Source organism: Mobula birostris, chromosome 20, assembly GCF_030028105.1.
Source record: "Mobula birostris isolate sMobBir1 chromosome 20, sMobBir1.hap1, whole genome shotgun sequence".
NCBI classification, from domain to species: domain Eukaryota; kingdom Metazoa; phylum Chordata; class Chondrichthyes; order Myliobatiformes; family Myliobatidae; genus Mobula; species Mobula birostris.
The window spans coordinates 58,082,891-58,101,819 of record NC_092389.1 but is presented as its reverse complement, the minus strand read 5'-3'; the positions used below and the strand labels follow the sequence as shown (position 1 = coordinate 58,101,819).

At 46.6% G+C, this 18,929-nt stretch overlaps 1 protein-coding gene across 1 annotated transcript in view; it reads right to left on the bottom strand.

The window, feature by feature from the left end:
- Window positions 1-18,929, bottom strand: part of LOC140185003 (uncharacterized) — a 147,670-nt gene that overhangs the window by 6,158 nt on the left and 122,583 nt on the right. The window contains 2 exon segments of the mRNA XM_072238234.1: window positions 9,651-9,806; window positions 15,567-15,863. Coding sequence (XP_072094335.1) covers window positions 9,651-9,806; window positions 15,567-15,863 — 453 coding nt within the window.

Sequence of the window (18,929 nt, the reverse complement as noted above, 5' to 3'; positions counted from 1 at the left end):
GTCTGATCTCGGACGAGGATGAAACAGCCTACAGGCTTGAGGTGGACCATCTGACGGAGTGGTGTAAGGACAACGACCTGGTCCTTCACACTTCTACAACAAAAGAGATGACCATTCACTTCAGGAGATCGAAGGATAGAGTACACAGCCCCCTCCATATACATGGAGAGGCAGTGGAAAGTGTGGAAAACCATGTTGTCAAAACAGCTGACATGGACCACCAACACCTCGCTGCTTGTATAAAAGGCACAACAAAAACTCTTTTTCCTCAGAAAGCTGAAACAGGCCAAACTCCCACAGAAACTGTTGCTGAACTTCTCCAGAAGCACAATTGAAACCGTCCTGACCAACAGCGCCACCGTGTGGTATGTCAGCTGCACGGCCGCTGAGCGACAAGACCTGCATCGCGTGGTGAAGGCGGCCCAGCGAATTGTCAGGAGGGAGCTCCCAGGACTGGACACCATCTATTCCAGCAGACTCAGGAGGAAAGCAATCAGCATAACCAGAGACACCACACACCCCGGCCACTCCCTGTGTGACCCACTGCCGTCCAGCAAAAGGTTCAGGACACTAAAAGCCAGAACAAATAGACCGAAGAACAGCTTCTATCCCAGAGCAGTGGCCTCCATCACACCACTCCACAGAACAATGACTGAAACTGTGAGCACACACGTGCACACACAAGGACTCAAATACTTGCACTAACAGCACTTTGTGCATTACTGTGATATTCTGGAGCTGCTGCAGCTTATTTTCTGCTACTTATCTGTTTAATACTGTTTTTCTATCACTGTCTTCTTTTTATCTACCGATTTATTTAATTGCCTGAGAGGAAGCCAAACAGAGTTTCATTGTACCTACAGGAGGAATTCTGCAGATGCTGGAAATTCAAGCAACACACATCAAAGTTGCTGGTGAACACAGCAGGCCAGGCAGCATCTCTAGGAAGAGGTACAGTCGACGTTTCAGGCCGAGACGAAGGGTCTCCATCCGAAACGTTGACTGTACCTCTTCCTAGAGATGCCGCCTGGCCTGCTGTGTTCACCAGCAACTTTGATGTGTATTGCTTTAATTGTACCTATGTATAATGACAATAAAGATCATTCAATTCAATTCAATATTACAATACTTCATACCTCTAATTCTAAGTTTCATTATTTAATTTTATTTCAATGCAAAAAATAAATGAATAAAAATTGACTGTTGCACTCAGTGTGATGACTGGGGCTGAACATTTTCTGCTAGTCCCCTGAAATTTGGGTCATAACTACAGACAGCCAGTCTGAGACAGTCTGTGAGACGTCTGTTAGTAAGACAGCTCCTGTACTTAGATTTAATAATTTTCATCTGTGAAACTGCAATTTCACACAGATAAGTTGACCCGAAGTAGGCACTGACTTTTAGTGCACACGTGGTGAGATAAGGAAACTTCTCCCTGCTGACAAGCCCCCGGAAATCACTGTCCCTTGATTGATGGCATTTTTCAAATCAATTGTTTCCATTTCAATATCACTTGGCACACCAGATACTTGCTGGAATCTGGCTGCCATCTGTTCTATATCGATCAGCAGAAATGGATTTGAAATAAATGCAGCAATATCTTTCATGACGTTTAACTCTCCAAAATACTGATCGAACTCAACTGCGAGTTGGTCTAGGTAAGCACAGTACTGCTCAGGGCAAAAAGCACTTTTTCCCTTGATGGCTTGTAACATTTTCTCCAAGTTGGGAAAGTGTGTCAGTCTCCCGTTCTTTAAATTTGAAATCCAAACACCGAGCTTGGCCTTAAACACACTTACTGGGCTTATCATGTGGGGCAAGGTGTCGGGTCTTTTCCCATGAGCTCATTGTTAAGTGCGTTTAATTTAGCCATTAGGTCTGTCAGAAACCTTAAATCCAGTAGCCATGTATCATCGGACAGTTCCTCATGCTCCTGGTTTCTTGTTGACAGAAAAGTCTTCATCTTAGGCAGCTAGTCAACAAATCGTTGCAGCACTTTCCCGCGACTCAGCCACCGAACATCAGCATGAAGAATTATGTCTCCGTAAGCGGCATCCAGCTCAGCCAATAACACCTTGAATAAGCGGTGCTGAAGCGCTTTTGCTCGAATCAAGTTAATTAGTTTGACCACCAGTGTCATTACATGAGAAAAGTCCACGACCTTCCCAGCCAAGGCCTGCTGCTGAATCACACAGTGATAATCCAGGAAGCTGGGAAAATCAGAGTCATTACGGCACAGTGCTATAAAACCAACACACACACCGCGTGTTGCTGGGGCCCCGTCAGTAGTGATTGCCACCAGTTTATGAATGGGGATGTCATTTTCACGGACGTATTTTTAAACTCAGTGTAAATATCCTCACCTCTCGTTCTCTCCTTTAACTGCAAAAGAGTCAGGAAGTCATCCTTTGCTGTAAAATCCTGGAAAGCCGTTCTGACAAATACAACAAGCTGAGCTGTTCGCATTACATCCAGCGATTCATCAAACTGTAGTGAAAAATATTCACAGAGTGACAAGTCCTTTAACACTTGTCGATCCTTACTTTGAGCAGCATGTTTTGTGAAAAACGATTGCTGGGCCTTCAACCCCGATTTCAGCTCCTCAAATTTCCTGACACAGAGTGCTCTATTTGCGGGGTAGGTGTCTTTAAATTTCTGGAGGTTGGTGTTGTGGTGCTGCTCCAGATTCCCTCTGTTAGTCAGCGCTGGTGTTTGGTGGCACAACATACATACACACTTGTCTCTCACCAAGGTAAATAGAAATTCCTCTTCCATTCTGGATGGAATTTGTACGTTTTTGCCTTCTTTCGTGGAGCCTCCACCATGCTAGCTAGCGACTTGCAGGATATCACCAGTGAGTGCCGTATATTGATGTTTGCGACAGTCTGCACTCTTATCTAATCTAATTGGTCACTTTGATGCAGCACAAGCCATGCTGAAAAAATACAACAGCTAAATCAAAAGAGAGAGAGGCGCTAACTTTTCAGTTAAAACTAAAATTAATGCTAATTATTAGCACACTATCTGAAATGCTAAACATGAATTCACGCTATCAAAGGCAAAAAATTCAAAAGAAAGAAAGAGTGGTACAACTGCTCAAATTTCTGCGTAACTGACGTAATATAAATAGCAGCGTAATAGAGTCAAAACTGATTAAAGTTGATCAAAGTTCAGTGAAGTCATGACTGCAGAAGGGAGTCATTTTTACCCACACGTGTTGCATTCTTTTGCCATTGGACAGTTTGCCCGTTTGTTCGTTTATGTTCAGGATAAACAAAACTCTCCCACGCTCCATGGAATTTGACAGACAGCAGCAACAGTCACATGATGTCAGCACACACGTGACGCACAGCACTGCGCAGCGGAAAAAGAGAAACACAAAAACCAGGGAAAGCAACGAAGTGTGGGTTAAAAATGACTCACTTATGCGCTCTAGGGGTGAAATCTGCTTTTGAGTCGGAAGGTTTATCAGGCATAATGTATTTGTGTATTTATTTATTTTTTTCGGGATCTACTGGGAAAGTCTCAAAGATCGACCGGTCGATCGTGATTGACTGGTTGGCGACCGCTAATGTAGAGCATTGGATGTGGTGTACATGGCTTTCAGTGAGACTTTTGATAAGATTCCTCATGTGAGGCTCATTCAGAAAGTAACGAGGCAAGGATCCAAGTAGACCTTGCTTTGTGGATCCAGAATTGGCTTGCCCACAGAAGCCAACGGTGGTTGTAGATGGTTTGTATCCTGCATGGACGATGGTGACCAGTGGTGTTCTGCAGGGATGTATTCTGAGACTCCTTCTCTTTGTGATGTTTATAAATGATCTTGATGAGGAAGGAGAAGGGTGCTGATGACACAAAAGTTGAGGGTGTTGTGAAGAGTCTGGACAGTTCTCCAGAGGTTACAGCAGGATGCAGATAGGATGCAGACCTGGCAGATGGAGTTCAGCCCAGATAAGTGTGCTGTGGTTTATTTTGGTACATCACATTTGAAGACAGAATACAATATTATGTTGGGACTATTGGCAAGGTGGACAATCAGCGAGATCTTGTGGTCCATGTCAATTTTACACTCAAAGCTGCAGCGCTGATTGACAATGTTGTTAAGAAGGCCTTCATCAACCATGGAACTGAGTTCACGATCGGTGAGGTAATGTTATAGCTATATAAGACCTTCTTTAAACCCACTGAGAGTCTTGTGTTCAGTTACCTCATTACAGGAAGGATGTGGATACTACAGAAAGACTGCAGAGGAGATTTACAAGGATGTTACATGGAATGGAGAACATGCCTTATGAGAATAGGTTGAGTGAACTTTGGAGCGACGGAGGATGAGAGGTGACCTGACAGATGTGTATAAGATGATGAAAGGCATTGATCGTGTGGGTAGCCAGAGGCTTTTTTCCTGGGGCTGAATTGGCAAACACGAGGAGCATTGTTTTAAGGTGTTGGAAGTAGGGTCAAAGGGGATGTCAGAGGTAGGTTTTTCACACAGAGAGTAGTAGGTGTATGGAATGCACTGCCAGCGATGATGGTAGAGGCAGATACCATGGAGTCTTTTGAGAGACTGTTAGATATGTACATGGAGCTCAGGAAAACAGAGTGCAATGCGGTTGGGAAATCCGAGGCAGTTTCTAGAATAGGTTACATGGACGGCACAACACTGTGGGCCGAAGGGCCTGTAATATATTGTAGATTTCTATGTTTCTATATGCACTCATCTTCGAACAAGGCACGGATCAGACGTTCTGACTGACCATCAAATTCTCTGACTGTATTCCTGTCTGTGTGAGAATGGGCTATTTCTGACTTCAATCAACCTGTGACTTGGCTGAATTCGTCTCTGTCCTTTGGTATTATTTCAAGTTCTGGCCGTGTTCCACAACACTACAAAGAGCACTTGTTACTACATGTATGATCCTGGAGATTTACTAATTACTTGCATCCACTACAGAGCGTCGTGGGAGCTGAATTCTGAAGGAAGGTAGTTTTTTTAAAAAAAACTTCTTCGAGTGCAAGGAGAACGAGACTGCGCAGGTGCGTGACGTCAACAGGACAGCGCGGAGAGTTTAAAAAGGCAGGTTGTTACCAACAGCTGTCTTTTGGATCGGGACTACAGAGCATAGTGGGAGCTGAATTCTGAAGGAAGACAGTTTTTTTAAAAAACTTCTTCGAGTGCAAGGAGGACGAGACTGCGCAGGCGCGTGACGTCAACAGGACGGCACGGAAAGTTTAAAAAGGAGACCACCCTATACAGCGGGCAGCGGAGTGAGTGGGAGCAGAGTGTAGGGCTTTGGCTTCAACGGGCTTCGGCGGTAAACGGGAAGAGGCAAGAGCGAAGCACCAACTCTTTTTTTTTCTCCCCCCCCCTTCGCGAATCGGCCTGGACAGACAGGAACAGCAGGGCTCTCACAGCTAACGGTTTAAAAAGTTCATCTGTTTGGCGAGGTAAGTGGGTGAGTTGACTTATTTTTCCTGTAGAATTAGATAGCATGCCTGCAGGGTTAGTGCTTTGTTCAGGGTGTCAGATGTGGGAATCCTGGGAGATCTCCAGCCTCCCTGATGGCCACATCTGCACCAGGTGCACCGAGATGCAGCTCCTCAGAGACCGTGTTAGGGACCTGGAGCTGCAGCTTGATGACCTACTGCTTATCAGGGAAAGTGAAGAGGTGATAGACAGGAGCTACAGGGAGGTAGTCATCCCGAGGCTACAGGGGTCAGAAAACTGGGTCACTGTCAAGAGAGGGAAGGGAAATGCACGGATAGTGGAGAGCACCCCTGTGGCTGCCCCCCTCAGCAACAAATATCTTGTTCTGGATGCTGTTGAGGGGGATGACCTGACGGGGGATGCCCACGGTGACCGGGTCTCTGGCACTGAGCCTGGCGCTGTTGTGCAGGAGAGAAGGAAGGAGAAGAGGAATGCGGTAGTCATAGGGGATTCCATAGTCAGGGGAACAGACAGGAGATTCTGTGAGCCTGACAGAGATACCCGCAGGGTGTGTTGCCTCCCAGGTGCCAGAGGACGGGATGTCTCGGATTGGGTCCTGAATATTCTGAAGGGGGAGGGTGAGCAGCCAGTTGTCTTGGTATATGTTGGTACCAGTGACATAGACAGGACAAAGGAGGAGGTCCTGAAAAGAGATTTCCAGGAGTTAGAAAGGAAGCTTCTCCAAATGCTCATAAATCCTGCCTCTCAGGAGCTTCTCCAACAACTTGCCCTCCACTGAAGTAAGAACCACTGGTCTGTAATTTCCTGGTTTATCTCTACTCCCTTTCTTGAAAAGGGAACAGTGTCTTTTAATCCTCTGGTACTTTTCCTCTCCCTATTGATATGCAAAGATCATCGCCAGAGGCTTAGCAATTTCCTCCCTCACTTCCCACAATATCCTGGGGTATATCTCAAGTTGAGTACCCCCAACTTGTATTGAAATTGGTAAAGTTGTCCGCTCTTGGACTGTATTCCTTGGAGTTTAAAGAATGAGGGGCGACCTCATAGAAACATTTCGAATGTTGAAAGGCATGGACAGAGTGGATGTGGCAAAGTTGTTTCCCATGATGGGGGAGTTTAGTACAAGACGGCATCACTTAAAGATTGAAGGGCGCCCATTCGGAACAGAAATGCGAAGAATTTTTTTTTAGTCAGAGGGTGGTGAACCTATGGAATTTGTTGCCACGGGCAGCAGTGGAGGCCAAGGCAAGGCAGAGATTGATAGGTATCTCAGTAGCCAGGGCATCAAAGGTTATGATGAGAAGGCGGGGGAGTGGGACTAAATGGGAGAATGGATCAGCTCATGTTAAAATGGAGGAGCAGACTCGATGGGCCGAATGGCCGACTTCTTCTCCTTTGTCTTATGGTCCTATGGACTCCCACCAGCTGATTGACAGTGATGATCACATCGATGGCAATGCCAATGAATATAAAGTGGAGGGCAGTGGTTATTCTTATTGGAGTGCAGCACTTTTGTGATGTGAAAGCCCCAAATCACTCGTCATCGAGGCAAAGATGTTTTATATCGTTATTTATCCAGCGAGAACTAAATCTGACGGAAGGTTTCATTTCCATACAGCACTAATTGACATTCCCACTGACTGGAAGGTAAACTCTTCAACCGGGATTAACTGGGAACTATACTTTTGTTCCGAGTTCATAATTCTCGGATTTACATAGCTGGAGCTCGGCAGTGTTTGGGAGATACATCCGCTCGCATTTCCTTTGACTGTTCGGGACAACGCCGGTAGTGTCGCCTATGGCTGCCTCTTTACCCAGAAGCCCTCACGATGAGAAACCTCTCCCTCAGCCATCGAAAGATGCAGAAATGCGCATGCGCCGCAAAACGCGGCGGCGGAGGCGCCGAGTCGAAAGTTCCCTGGGGCCTGGGTACGGATCGTGGGGCTGAGAGAGGGGGAAAGGACCAGGACTGTCGTGGGGTGCAGTACCAGTGTGACTGGAAATCACAGTAATTATCCTTCGGTCGCGTTTCAGACGCCGATGATTGACAGTCTGCCCGGAGCGCGCTCTTACTTGCGTCCGCTCGTTGTGAGCCGCTCGTCCAGTCAGCGCATGCGCGGTATTCGGGTCTGAGCACGGCGACCACGCATGCGCGTTTTTTTAAACAGGAGACATCTGCAGATGCGGAAATGCAAAGCGACACACGGAAAATGCTGGAGGAGCTCAGGGGGGCGGCAGCAACGTGGAGAGGGGTGAACAGTCGGCGTTTCACACCGACACCCTTCTTCAGGACTGGAAAGGAAGGGAGGGAGTCAGAATGTGTGTCTGGGGCGGGGGGGAGTAAAGTCAAGAGGTGTGAAGGTCACTCGTGAAAGAGATACAGGACTGGAGAATAATAATAAATGCTTTATTGACCCCGAGTGGGAAATTCTTTTGTTACAGCAGCTAAATTTAAAATCACACTTAGCAGTGTGCAGATTTTACTAAAAATAAAGTAGAGAATAATTATATACAGAATAATACGGTACCAATGTGCAATTATAACGTATGAAACAATTTTGCAGAGACTACTGAACTATGATCTGTCGCAGAAAGATGTATTTAATGGACTTTATTTCTTACATCCTTCACATACATGTGGAGTAAACTCAAATAGGCAATCATAGTAATTTATAATAAACAGAACAGTCAATGTAACATAGAAATACACTCAAATCAGCGTGAGTTAAGCAGTCTGATTCCTGGGGGAAGAAGCTGTCCCGGAGCATGTTGGTCCTGGCTTTTGTGCTGGGGATGCGTTGCCCCGATGGTAGCAGCTGAAACAGATTGTGATTGTGGAGACTCGGGTGCCCGGTGATCTACAGACCTGTCTTTGTAAATTCCCTGAATCGTGGGAAGTTCACAACTCCAGATGCGCTGGGCTGCGCGCACCACTCTCTGCAGAATTCTTCGATTAAGGGAGGTACAGTTCCCATACCAGGCATTGATGCAGCCAGTCAGGATGCTCTTAGTTGTGCCCCTGTAGACAGTTCTAAGGATTTGGGGGCCGACACCAAATTTCCTCAACCATCTGAGGTCAAAGAGGCGCTGTTGTGCCTTTTTCACCGCACAGCTTCTGTGTACAGACCACATGGGGTCCTCGGTGATACGGATCCCGAGGAACTTAAAGCTGTTTACCTTCCAACCCCAGATCCATTGATGTCAATAGGGGTTACTCGTCTCCCTTCCTCCTGTAATTCACAACCAGCTCCCTTGATTTTTTGACAGTGAGGGAGAGGTTGTTTTCTTGACACCACTGTGTCAGAGAGATGACTTCTTCCTTGTAGGCCACCTCATTATTGTTTGATGTTAGGCCAATCAATGTAATGTCGTCGCAAATTTAATTCGCAGTTCAGAGCTGTGGGTGGCAGATTAGCAAATGAACTGTTGTATATGGTTATTACATTTGATGGGAAAGATCTTCTGTAATGATCCTTGTGACAGCGGCGCTGAGTGAGTCTGTTTGAAAGGGTACTCCGCTGCCGATGCAGTATGTCGTGGAGAGAATGTGCCCGATTGTCCGTAATGGATGACCATTTGTTTAGTGACCTCCTCCCCGCAACTAACTCGAAAGAGCCCCGGTTGTGGCCAAGGATGGTTCCAGCCTTTTTGATGAGTTTATTTTGTCGTTTTGCATCACCAGCACCGATGCTGCTCCCCCAACATAAATCCGCAAAGAAGACTGCACTCGCTACAACAGACTGGTAAAAAATCTCCAACATCCTGCCTCACACATTCAAGGATCTCGGCTTCCTTAGAAAATGGAGCCCGCTCATCCCCTTCTTGTAAACAGCCTTGTTGTTGCTTTTCCAATCATATCTGTTGCCGAGATGAAACCCCAATACTGTACTCCTCCACCACCGCAACGTCTTCTCCCAGAATGTATTCAGGACTCGTCATTCTCCTCTTCCACCTAAAATCAATCACCTTTTCCCTGGTTTTGGCCACATTCAGGAGCAGGTGATTCCTCCTTCACTATTCCACAAACCTATCCACCAGTCCTCTGTGCTCCAACTCCCGTCCATCTCTGATACACCAACTACCGCAGAGTCATCAGAGAACTTCTGCAAGTGGCCAGACTCAGAGTTGCACTGAAAGTCTGAGGTGTCAGTGTGAACAGAAACGGAGAAAGGACAGTCCCTTGTGGGGCTCCGGTGTCACTCACCTCCACCTCAGGCAGAGAACCACCCAGCGGTACAAACTGGGGTCTATCAGTCAGGAAGCCAGTAATCCAGGAGATAGTGAATTTGTCTGCACCCATCCTTTGCAGCTCCTTGCGCAGATGACGTGGCTGGATTGAATTAAATGTTGCCCGGGGCGACTGAGGAGAACCCAAGTGCGGGTCATCGGCACGTCGACTGAGTTGGGGATGCTGGCGTAGACGTGAACGTAGAACAGCAAACCGGAGGAATCTTGACAAGGAAACGGGATCTACAGGGACTATCTGAAAACTAGAGCTGAACTTAGAACTAACGGTTCTAATCGCACAAGAGAACGAAGTATCACACGAGAATGGACCAACAAACTGGCAGCCTGTGATAGTGACACCATCGTACTGATTTCACAGTCTCTGATGCAAACCAGGGGTACCCTAATTAAGCAAACTAGCAGCAATTGAAAATCTAATGGCTGAAATTAGGGCATAATCAGGGAGAAAGGAGTGTTAAAGGGGAACAGCCAAACGGAACCATGACATTAAAGGCACCAGAGACATTTTTAAAAATGTGACTCTCAGAATGCCACCACCATCATCCCAGCAGCACAAACTGGGGTCTGTCTGTCAGGTAGGCAGTAATCCAGGAGATCGTGGGTTTGTCGACGCCCATCCTTTGCCGCTTCTTGCTCAGAAGATGTGGCTGGATTGTACCGAAGGCAGTAGAGTAATCCAAAAAAAATGTGACTCTCAGAATGTCACCACCATCATCCCGGCTGGAGTGAGCTCGCTGCAACAGGGAGATGACGGTGAAACACCCAGGTTCTGTTCGGCTCCCTAAGTCTGGGGAAGACCATCTCTGGCCCCGCCAAACATAGAAATATAGAAACATAGAAAATAGGTGCAGGAGTAGGCCATTCGGCCCTTCGAGCCTGCACCGCCATTCACTATGATCATGGCTGATCATCCAACTCAGAACCCCGCCCCAGCCTTCCCTCCATACCCCCTGATCCCCGTAGCCACAAGGGCCATATCTAACTCCCTCTTAAATATAGCCAATGAACTGGCCTCAACTGTTTCCTGTGGCAGAGAATTCCACAGATTCACCACTCTCTGTGTGAAGAAGTTTTTCCTAATCTCGGTCCTAAAAGGCTTCCCCTTTATCCTCAAGCTGTGACCCCTTGTTCTGGACTTCCCCAACATCGGGAACAATCTTCCTGCATCTAGCCTGTCCTACCCCTTTAGGATTTTATACGTTTCAATCAGATCCCCCCTCAATCTTCTAAATTCCAACGAGTACAAGCCCAGTTCATCCAGTCTTTCTTCATATGAAAGTCCTGCCATCCCAGGAATCAATCTGGTGAACCTTCTTTGTACTCCCTCTATGGCAAGGATGTCTTTCCTCAGATTAGGGGACCAAAACTGCACACAGTACTCCAGGTGTGGTCTCACCAAGGCCTTGTACAACTGCAGTAGTACCTCCCTGCTCCTGTACTCAAATCCTCTTGCTATAAATGCCAGCATACCATTCACCTTTTTCACCGCCTGCTGTACCTGCATGCCCACTTTCAATGACTGGTGTATAATGACACCCAGGTCTCGTTGCACCTCCCCTTTTCCTAATCGGCCACCATTCAGATAATAATCTGTTTTCCTATTTTTGCCACCAAAGTGGATAACTTCACATTTATCCACATTAAATTTCATCTGCCATGAATTTGCCCACTCACCCAACCTATCCAAGTCACTCTGCATCCTCTTAGCATCCTCCTCACAGCTAACACTGCCACCCAGCTTCGTGTCATCCGCAAACTTGGAGATGCTGCATTTAATTCCCTCATCCAAGTCATTAATATATATTGTAAACAACTGGGGTCCCAGCACTGAGCCTTGCGGTACCCCACTAGTCACCGCCTGCCATTCTGAAAAGGTCCCGTTTATTCCCACTCTTTGCTTCCTGTCTGCTAACCAATTCTCCATCCACATCAATACCTAACCCCCAATACCGTGTGCTTTAAGTTTGCACACTAATCTCCTGTGTGGGACCTTGTCAAAAGCCTTTTGAAAATCCAAATATACCACATCCACTGGTTCTCCCCTATCCACTCTACTAGTTACATCCTCAAAAAATTCTATGAGATTCGTCAGACATGATTTTCCTTTCACAAATCCATGCTGACTTCGTCCGATGATTTCACCGCTTTCCAAATCTGCTGTTATCACATCTTTGATAACTGACTCCAGCAGTTTCCCCACCACCGACGTTAGGCTAACCGGTCTATAAATCCCCGGTTTCTCTCTCCCTCCTTTTTTAAAAAGCGGGGTTACATTTGCCACCCTCCAATCCTCAGGAACTAGTCCAGAATCTAACGAGTTTTGAAAAATTATCACTAATGCATCCACTATTTCTTGGGCTACTTCCTTAAGCACCCTGGGATGCAGACCATCTGGCCCTGGGGATTTATCTGCCTTCAATCCCTTCAATTTACCTAACACCACTTCCCTACTAACATGTATTTCGCTCAGTTCCTCCATCTCACTGGACCCTCTGTCCCCTACTATTTCTGGAAGATTATTTATGTCCTCCTTAGTGAAGACAGAACCAAAGTAATTATTCAATTGGTCTGCAATGTCCTTGCTCCCCATAATCAATTCACCCGTTTCTGTCTGCAGGGGACCTACATTTGTCTTTACCAGTCTTTTCCTTTTTACATATCTATAAAAGCTTTTACAGTCAGTTTTTATGTTCCCTGCCAGTTTTCTCTCATAATCTTTTTTTCCCCTTCCTAATTAGGCCCTTTGTCCTCTTCTGCTGAACTCTGAATTTCTCCCAGTCCTCAGGTGAGCCACTTTCTCTGGCTAATTTGTATGCCTCTTCTTTGGAATTGATACTATCCCTAATTTCTCTTGTCAACCACGGGTGCACTACCTTCCTTGATTTATTCTTTTGCCAAACTGGGATGAACAATTGTTGTAGTTCATCCATGCAACCTTTAAATGCTTGCCATTGCATACCCACCGTCAATCCTTTAAGTGTCATTTGCGAGTCTATCTTAGCTAATTCACGTCTCATACCTTCAAAGTTACCCCTCTTTAAGTTCAGAACCTTTGTTTCTGAATTAACTATGTCACGCTCCATCTTAATGAAGAATTCCAACATATTATGGTCACTCTTACCCAAGGGGCCTCTCACGACAAGATTGCTAATTAACCCTTCCTCATTGCTCAAAACCCAGTCCAGAATAGCCTGCTCTCTAGTTGGTTCCACGACATGTTGGTTCAAAAAACCATCCTGCATACATTCCAAGAAATCCTCTTCCTCAGCACCTTTACCAATTTGGTTCACCCAATCTACATGTAGATTGAAGTCACCCATTATAACTGCTGTTCCTTTATTGCACACATTTCTAATTTCCTGTTTAATACCATCTCCGACCTCACTGCTACTGTTAGGTGGCCTGTACACAACTCCCACCTGCGTCTTCTGCCCCTTAGTGTTACGCAGCTCTACCCATATTGTTTCCACATCTTCCCGGCTTATGTCCTTCCTTTCTATTGCGTTAATCTCTTCTTTAACCAGCAACGCCACCCCACCTCCCCTTCCTTCATGTCTATCCATCCTGAATATTGAATATCCCTGAACGTTGAGCTCCCATCCTTGGTCACCCTGGAGCCATGTCTCTGTGATCCCAACTATATCATAATCATTAATAACAATCTGCACTTTCAATTCATCCACCTTATTACGAATGTTCCTTGCATTGACACACAAAGCCTTCAGGCGCTCTTTTACAACTCTCTTAGCACTTATACAATTATGTTGAAAAGTGGCCCTTTTTAATGCTTGCCCTGGATTTGTCGGCCTGCCACTTTTACTTTTCTCCTTAGTACTTTTTGCTTCTACCCTCACTTTACACCCCTCTGTCTCTCTGCACCGGTTCCCATCCCCCTGTTGTGAACTAACCTCCTCAAGCCTAGCCTCTTTAATTTGATTCCCACCCCCCAACCATTCTAATTTAAAGTCACCTCAGTAGCCCTCGCTAATCTCCCTGCCAGGATATTGGTCCCCCTAGGATTCAAGTGTAACCCGTCCTTTTTGTACAGGTCACGCCTGCGCCAAAAGAGGTCCCAATGATCCAAAAACTTGAATCCCTGCCCCCTGCTCCAATCCCTCAGCCACGCATTTATCCTCCACCTCATCGCATTCCTACTCTCACTGTCGCGTGGCACAGGCAGTAATCCCGAGATTACTACCTTTGCGGTCCTTTTTCTCAACTCCCTTCCTAGCTCCCTCTATTCTCCTTTCAGGACCTCTTCCCTTTTCCTACCTATGTCATTGGTACCTATATGTACCACGACCTCTGGCTCCTCACCCTCCCACTTCAGGAAACGTGTGGAATTGAACTGTGAGCTCATTCGAGACCCCCTGTTTGGGTGGATGCTGCGTGATTTGTTTCCCTGATACAAATCAATACCACGAAATAACAGACTGGACACCATACCCAATTAAAGGAATTAGCTTTATAATTCTGAATTTGACTGAAGGGTTAGTAAAGAAAAAAGCAAAAAAACAGAAGGGGCCTATTTTAATGAAACTGTCTAATGTGGACAAGTTGGATTTCACGGTTTCCCCTTCGCTGATCCTCCTTCGATCTCCCCGGCCTTTGTCGGATCATGACTCCGGTCCGGCGTCTTCTCTCTTCATCTCCCACCAAATGAAGATGTCACTCTGGTGTCAGGCACACGGCACGAAACACACTCCCGTCATTGGACGGCTCACTTTCCAAATCACCCGTTATCTCTCACCATCACCCAGACACCGCTCCTGCAGAAAGACCATTTCACTCCCCTCCCCCCACCCCGCACCAAGATTAGTCATGTCTTCATTGTGATAATTTTCCACCCCTTCATACAAAGCACAAAGTCCAATCCAGGTGTAAACGGCAGTGACACAGCTCACCAAGGCGACAGGTGCCACAGTCTCTTCCTCCGGTTCTACATAGGCCAGCCTATCGAGTGGTTTCCTGATTCTGTGAGATCTCCTTACCCCGTCATCTACTTCTTCAGGTTCAGAAACTCCTCGGGGTACTTCTGGCCCCAGACAGTCCTTTCAGCTGTGAGTCGGCTGGGGTGATATACTGCGTCTGGTGCTCCCGATGCGGCCTTCTATATATTGGCGAGACCCAACGCAGACTGGGAGATCGTTTCGCTGAACATCTACGCTCTACCCGCCAGAGAAAGCAGGATCTCCCAGTGGCCACACATTTTAATTCCATGTCCCATTCCCATTCTAATATGTCTATCCACGGCCTCCTCTACTGTCAAGGTGAAGCCACACTCAGGTTGGTGCAACGACACCTTATATTCCGCCTGGGTAGCCTCCAACCTGATGGCATGAACATTGACTTCTCAAACTTCCGCTAATGCCCCACCTCCCCCTCGTAACCCATCCATTATTTATTTATATCCACGCATTCTTTTTCTCTCTCTCCTTTTTCTCCCTCTGTCCCTCTCAATATACCCCTTGCCCATCCTCTGGGTTTTCCCCTCTCCCCTTTTCCTTCTCCCTGGGACTCCTGTCCCATGATCCTCTCATATCCCTTTTGCCAATCAACAATCCCTCCCCCTCCTGTCTTCTCCTATCATTTCGGATCTCCCCCTCCCACTCCCACTTTCAAATCTCTTCCTAACTCTTCCTTCAGTTAGTCCTGACGACGGGTTTCGGCCCGTAACGTCGACTGTACCTCTTCCTAGAGATGCTGCCTGGCCTGCTGTGCTCACTAGCGTTTTTGTGTGTGTGTTGCTGGAATTTCCAGCTTCTGCAGATTCGCTCGTGTTTGCATTGATAAGAACGGATATTTTTATATTTTTTATTATTTATTTTAATTAATTCATTTATTTTTATTTTTCCTGCTGGGTGGCGGCGACATCAAAGAGGGGCTGTGCTTTCAGCAGCGAAAGCGGCTCCTCGCTGCCCTTCTCTCGAAATTGCTGGAGCAGCCTCTGCCATCCTGCGGCGTGTCGGAAGGTGACATCGAAGAAGCCGGGGAAGTCCTGTAGGCAGTAAAGGTCCCCGGGGGTAAATCCACAACAGTCCATCAGGACCTTCCGGGTGAAGGTCTCCCTGGTGAAGCGGGTGCCCCCGTTTCGGTCTCGCACTATCACCCTGGTAGTGTTCGGGATTTCCGGCTCAGGAGCCGACGCGCTGGTCTCTGCGGCCATCCTCTACATCGCGGTCGTTAACGGAATCGGCTCAATCACAAGCCGCCTGCGCAACAGCGCGAAGTATCTTCTGCGCCTTCCGTTCGCCGCGAGTCCCCAAAGACACTGCGCTCAATTTTAGCCAAACGGCGGAGAAGCGATGCCTACAGACTCTGGACTCATTCGGATCCTGCTAGTCTTCCCTCCATTAAGTTAGACCGACTGTCTACACAACGCCTGTTTATCCTACTTCTCTTGAACTTTTGAAGCAGATTTGGTGCAATTCCTCTCAGTCTTTGGCATATGTTGTCTTTTTCTCCCCTGCAGAGAAACCTCTTTCGGAATCTGGCTGATAATGTAAAATAGCTGATATTGCACCAACCCAATGAGAGAGGCGGAGCTTGTTTGTGTGAATCCTCCTCCTCTCCGCTGAGAATTCCTGTCGGGCTGTTCCGCCCCCCCCGGCTCTGGCGTCTTACGTCAGTGCAGCGTAATGACGTAACGGTAGGTGTCGGAGTTGGGGACGTAACTCGATCTGGGTCATTGTCGCCGGAGAAGCGAAGTTTGTGCCGGGGCAGGTGACTGGGGAGGGGGACCTCCGGAAACGGGAGCAGTGTGGATCGGAACGTCGGATGGAAGCGATGGCGCGGGAGTGGGACGAAGGGGAGGGTTGTAAATGGGGGAGTGAGGGACGATGGGTGGTTGAGTTGGTGGGGGAGAGCGATGCGGGAGAGTCGGACGAAAGGGACGGGGTAGGGTTGCAACTCGGACAATGTTTAAGTGTGAGCTGGCGTGTGGCAATGGATTATTTCCACATAAATTAATCTAACCATCTGGCTGGATTTCATTGGTAACGAAAGCTTATTGACTAGAACTGGTTCCATTAAGAAATCGGCGATAATCAGGGGAGAATGGGGGTACACTCCAGTGACTACGAACTTCTTTCAGACATCCCACGGCCTTTCTGCCGTATGCCTTAAGCCAAATACTGGAAATAATTATGAATATTCCGTATTTGGCTAAATTTGTGCAGTTCCATCCAGCGTTTAACAACATTCTCCAACCTATGGTTTGTACCACTTACTACATCTCCAAGGAGAAAAAATGGTGGAAATCTGGGGAAAAAAGAAGCATAAAATACTGAAAGGGATTATGTGGTAATGCAGCATTCTGTAGAGAAAGAAGCAGTTAATGATTCAGATGTGATGTGATTCTTAATTATGGCAGTGATCTTTCATCAGTTCCAAGGAAGAGCCATTAACCTGACACATTTGCTCTGTTTCTCTGCAGAAGGCTGACTGAAGTGCCAGGTATTGCCAGCACTTTATTTTAATTGAAAAGATATGGCCATTCTGTCATTGTGGAGGCTGGGTCTGACTCCTGGAACGCCGTCCCCATCAGGAGTGCGGAGATCCTGAACCAGAAGAAGTGCGGTTGTTCAGGACTCATTCACTGTCACTTTCTTTGGGGCAATGATGGATGTGCAGTAAAATCTGGCACTGGTAATGAAGTATGGATTCTGGAAAGTCAGTAACTAAAAACAGCCTAATGGAACACTACAGCACAGTACAGGTCGTTCGGCCCAAACACTCCCTCCTAGATCGGCCTCTACTTTTCTAAAATCCATGTGCCTATCTAAAAATTCCTTTAATGTCCCCAATGTATCTGCCTCTACCACTACCCCGGCAGTGTGTTCCACGCACCACTCTGCTTAACAAAAATTCTTACATATGATGTCCTCCTGTACTTCTCTCCAGTCACCTGAAAATGATGCCCTCTCATATTAGCCATTTCTGCACTGGGAGAAAAGGTCTCCGGCTGTCCTTCTTGCGAGCTTCTCCCGTACCTATTGTCTATCCTCTAAGCCAGATAAGAGTGATGTACAATACTTATTCAGTTTATCTGCCATCACCTTGCACCCCCACCCCATTACTACCTCTCCAGCATCATTTCCCACTTCTGCCTCTCTTTTACACTATATGTATCTGAAGAAAAATTTGGTATCCTCTTAATATTACTGGCTTGCTCACCTATGAATTCCACCTTTTCCTTCTTAGTTATTTTAGTTGCATTCTGTTGGTTTCTAAAAGCTTCCCAACCCACTAACTTCCTAGTAGTTTTTGCTCTATGCCCTCTCTTTAGTTTTTATGTTGTCTTTTGTTTCTCTTATCAGTCATGGTTTTGTCACCTTACCTTTAGAATACTACATCCTCTTTGTGACGTGTATATCCTGTGCTTTCCGAATTGCTTCCAGAACTTCCAGCCATTACTGCTCTGTTTTCATCCCTGCCCGTGTTCTTTTGAAATCAATTTTGACCAATTTTTCTATCATGCCTCTCTAATTCCCTTTATTCCATATCTGACTTTAGCTTCTCCTTCTCTAATGTCAGGGTGAATTTGATCACATTAAGATCACTTGCTCCTAAGGATTCTTTGAATTTAAGTGACCTGATTAATTCCGGTTCATTACAACACCCAATCCAGAATAACTGATCCCCAAGTGGGCTTAACCACAAGCTGCTCTAAAAAAGCATATTGCAGACATTCTAGGAATTCCTCCTTTTGAGAACAACAACACACTAATTCTCCTGTTCACTTGGATGACAACCCCCCATGACTATTGTAACATTGCACTTTTGGCACGCATTTTCTGTCTCCCATTGTACCTTGTGGACCACATGCTTACTACCATTTGGTAGTACACAGCCTGGAGGCTCTGGAAGTGAGTGAGGTCCTCAATGAATACTTCTCTTTGGTATTTACCAGTGAGAGGGAACTTGATGATGGTGAGGACAATATGAGTGAGGTTGATGTTCTGGAGCATGTTGATATTAAAGGAGAGGAGGTGTTGCACTTGTTAAAATACATTAGGACGTATAAGTCCCCGGGACCCAATGGAATATTCCCCAGGCTGCTCCACCAGGCGAGGGAAGAGATTGCTGAGCCTCTGGCTAGGATCTTTATGTCCTCGTTGTCCATGAGAATGGTACCAGAGGATTGGAAGGAGGCGAATGGTAGGCTTATTCAGAAAGTCAGAAGGCATGGGATCCAGGGAAGTTTGGCCAGGGGGATTCAGAATTGGCTTGCCTA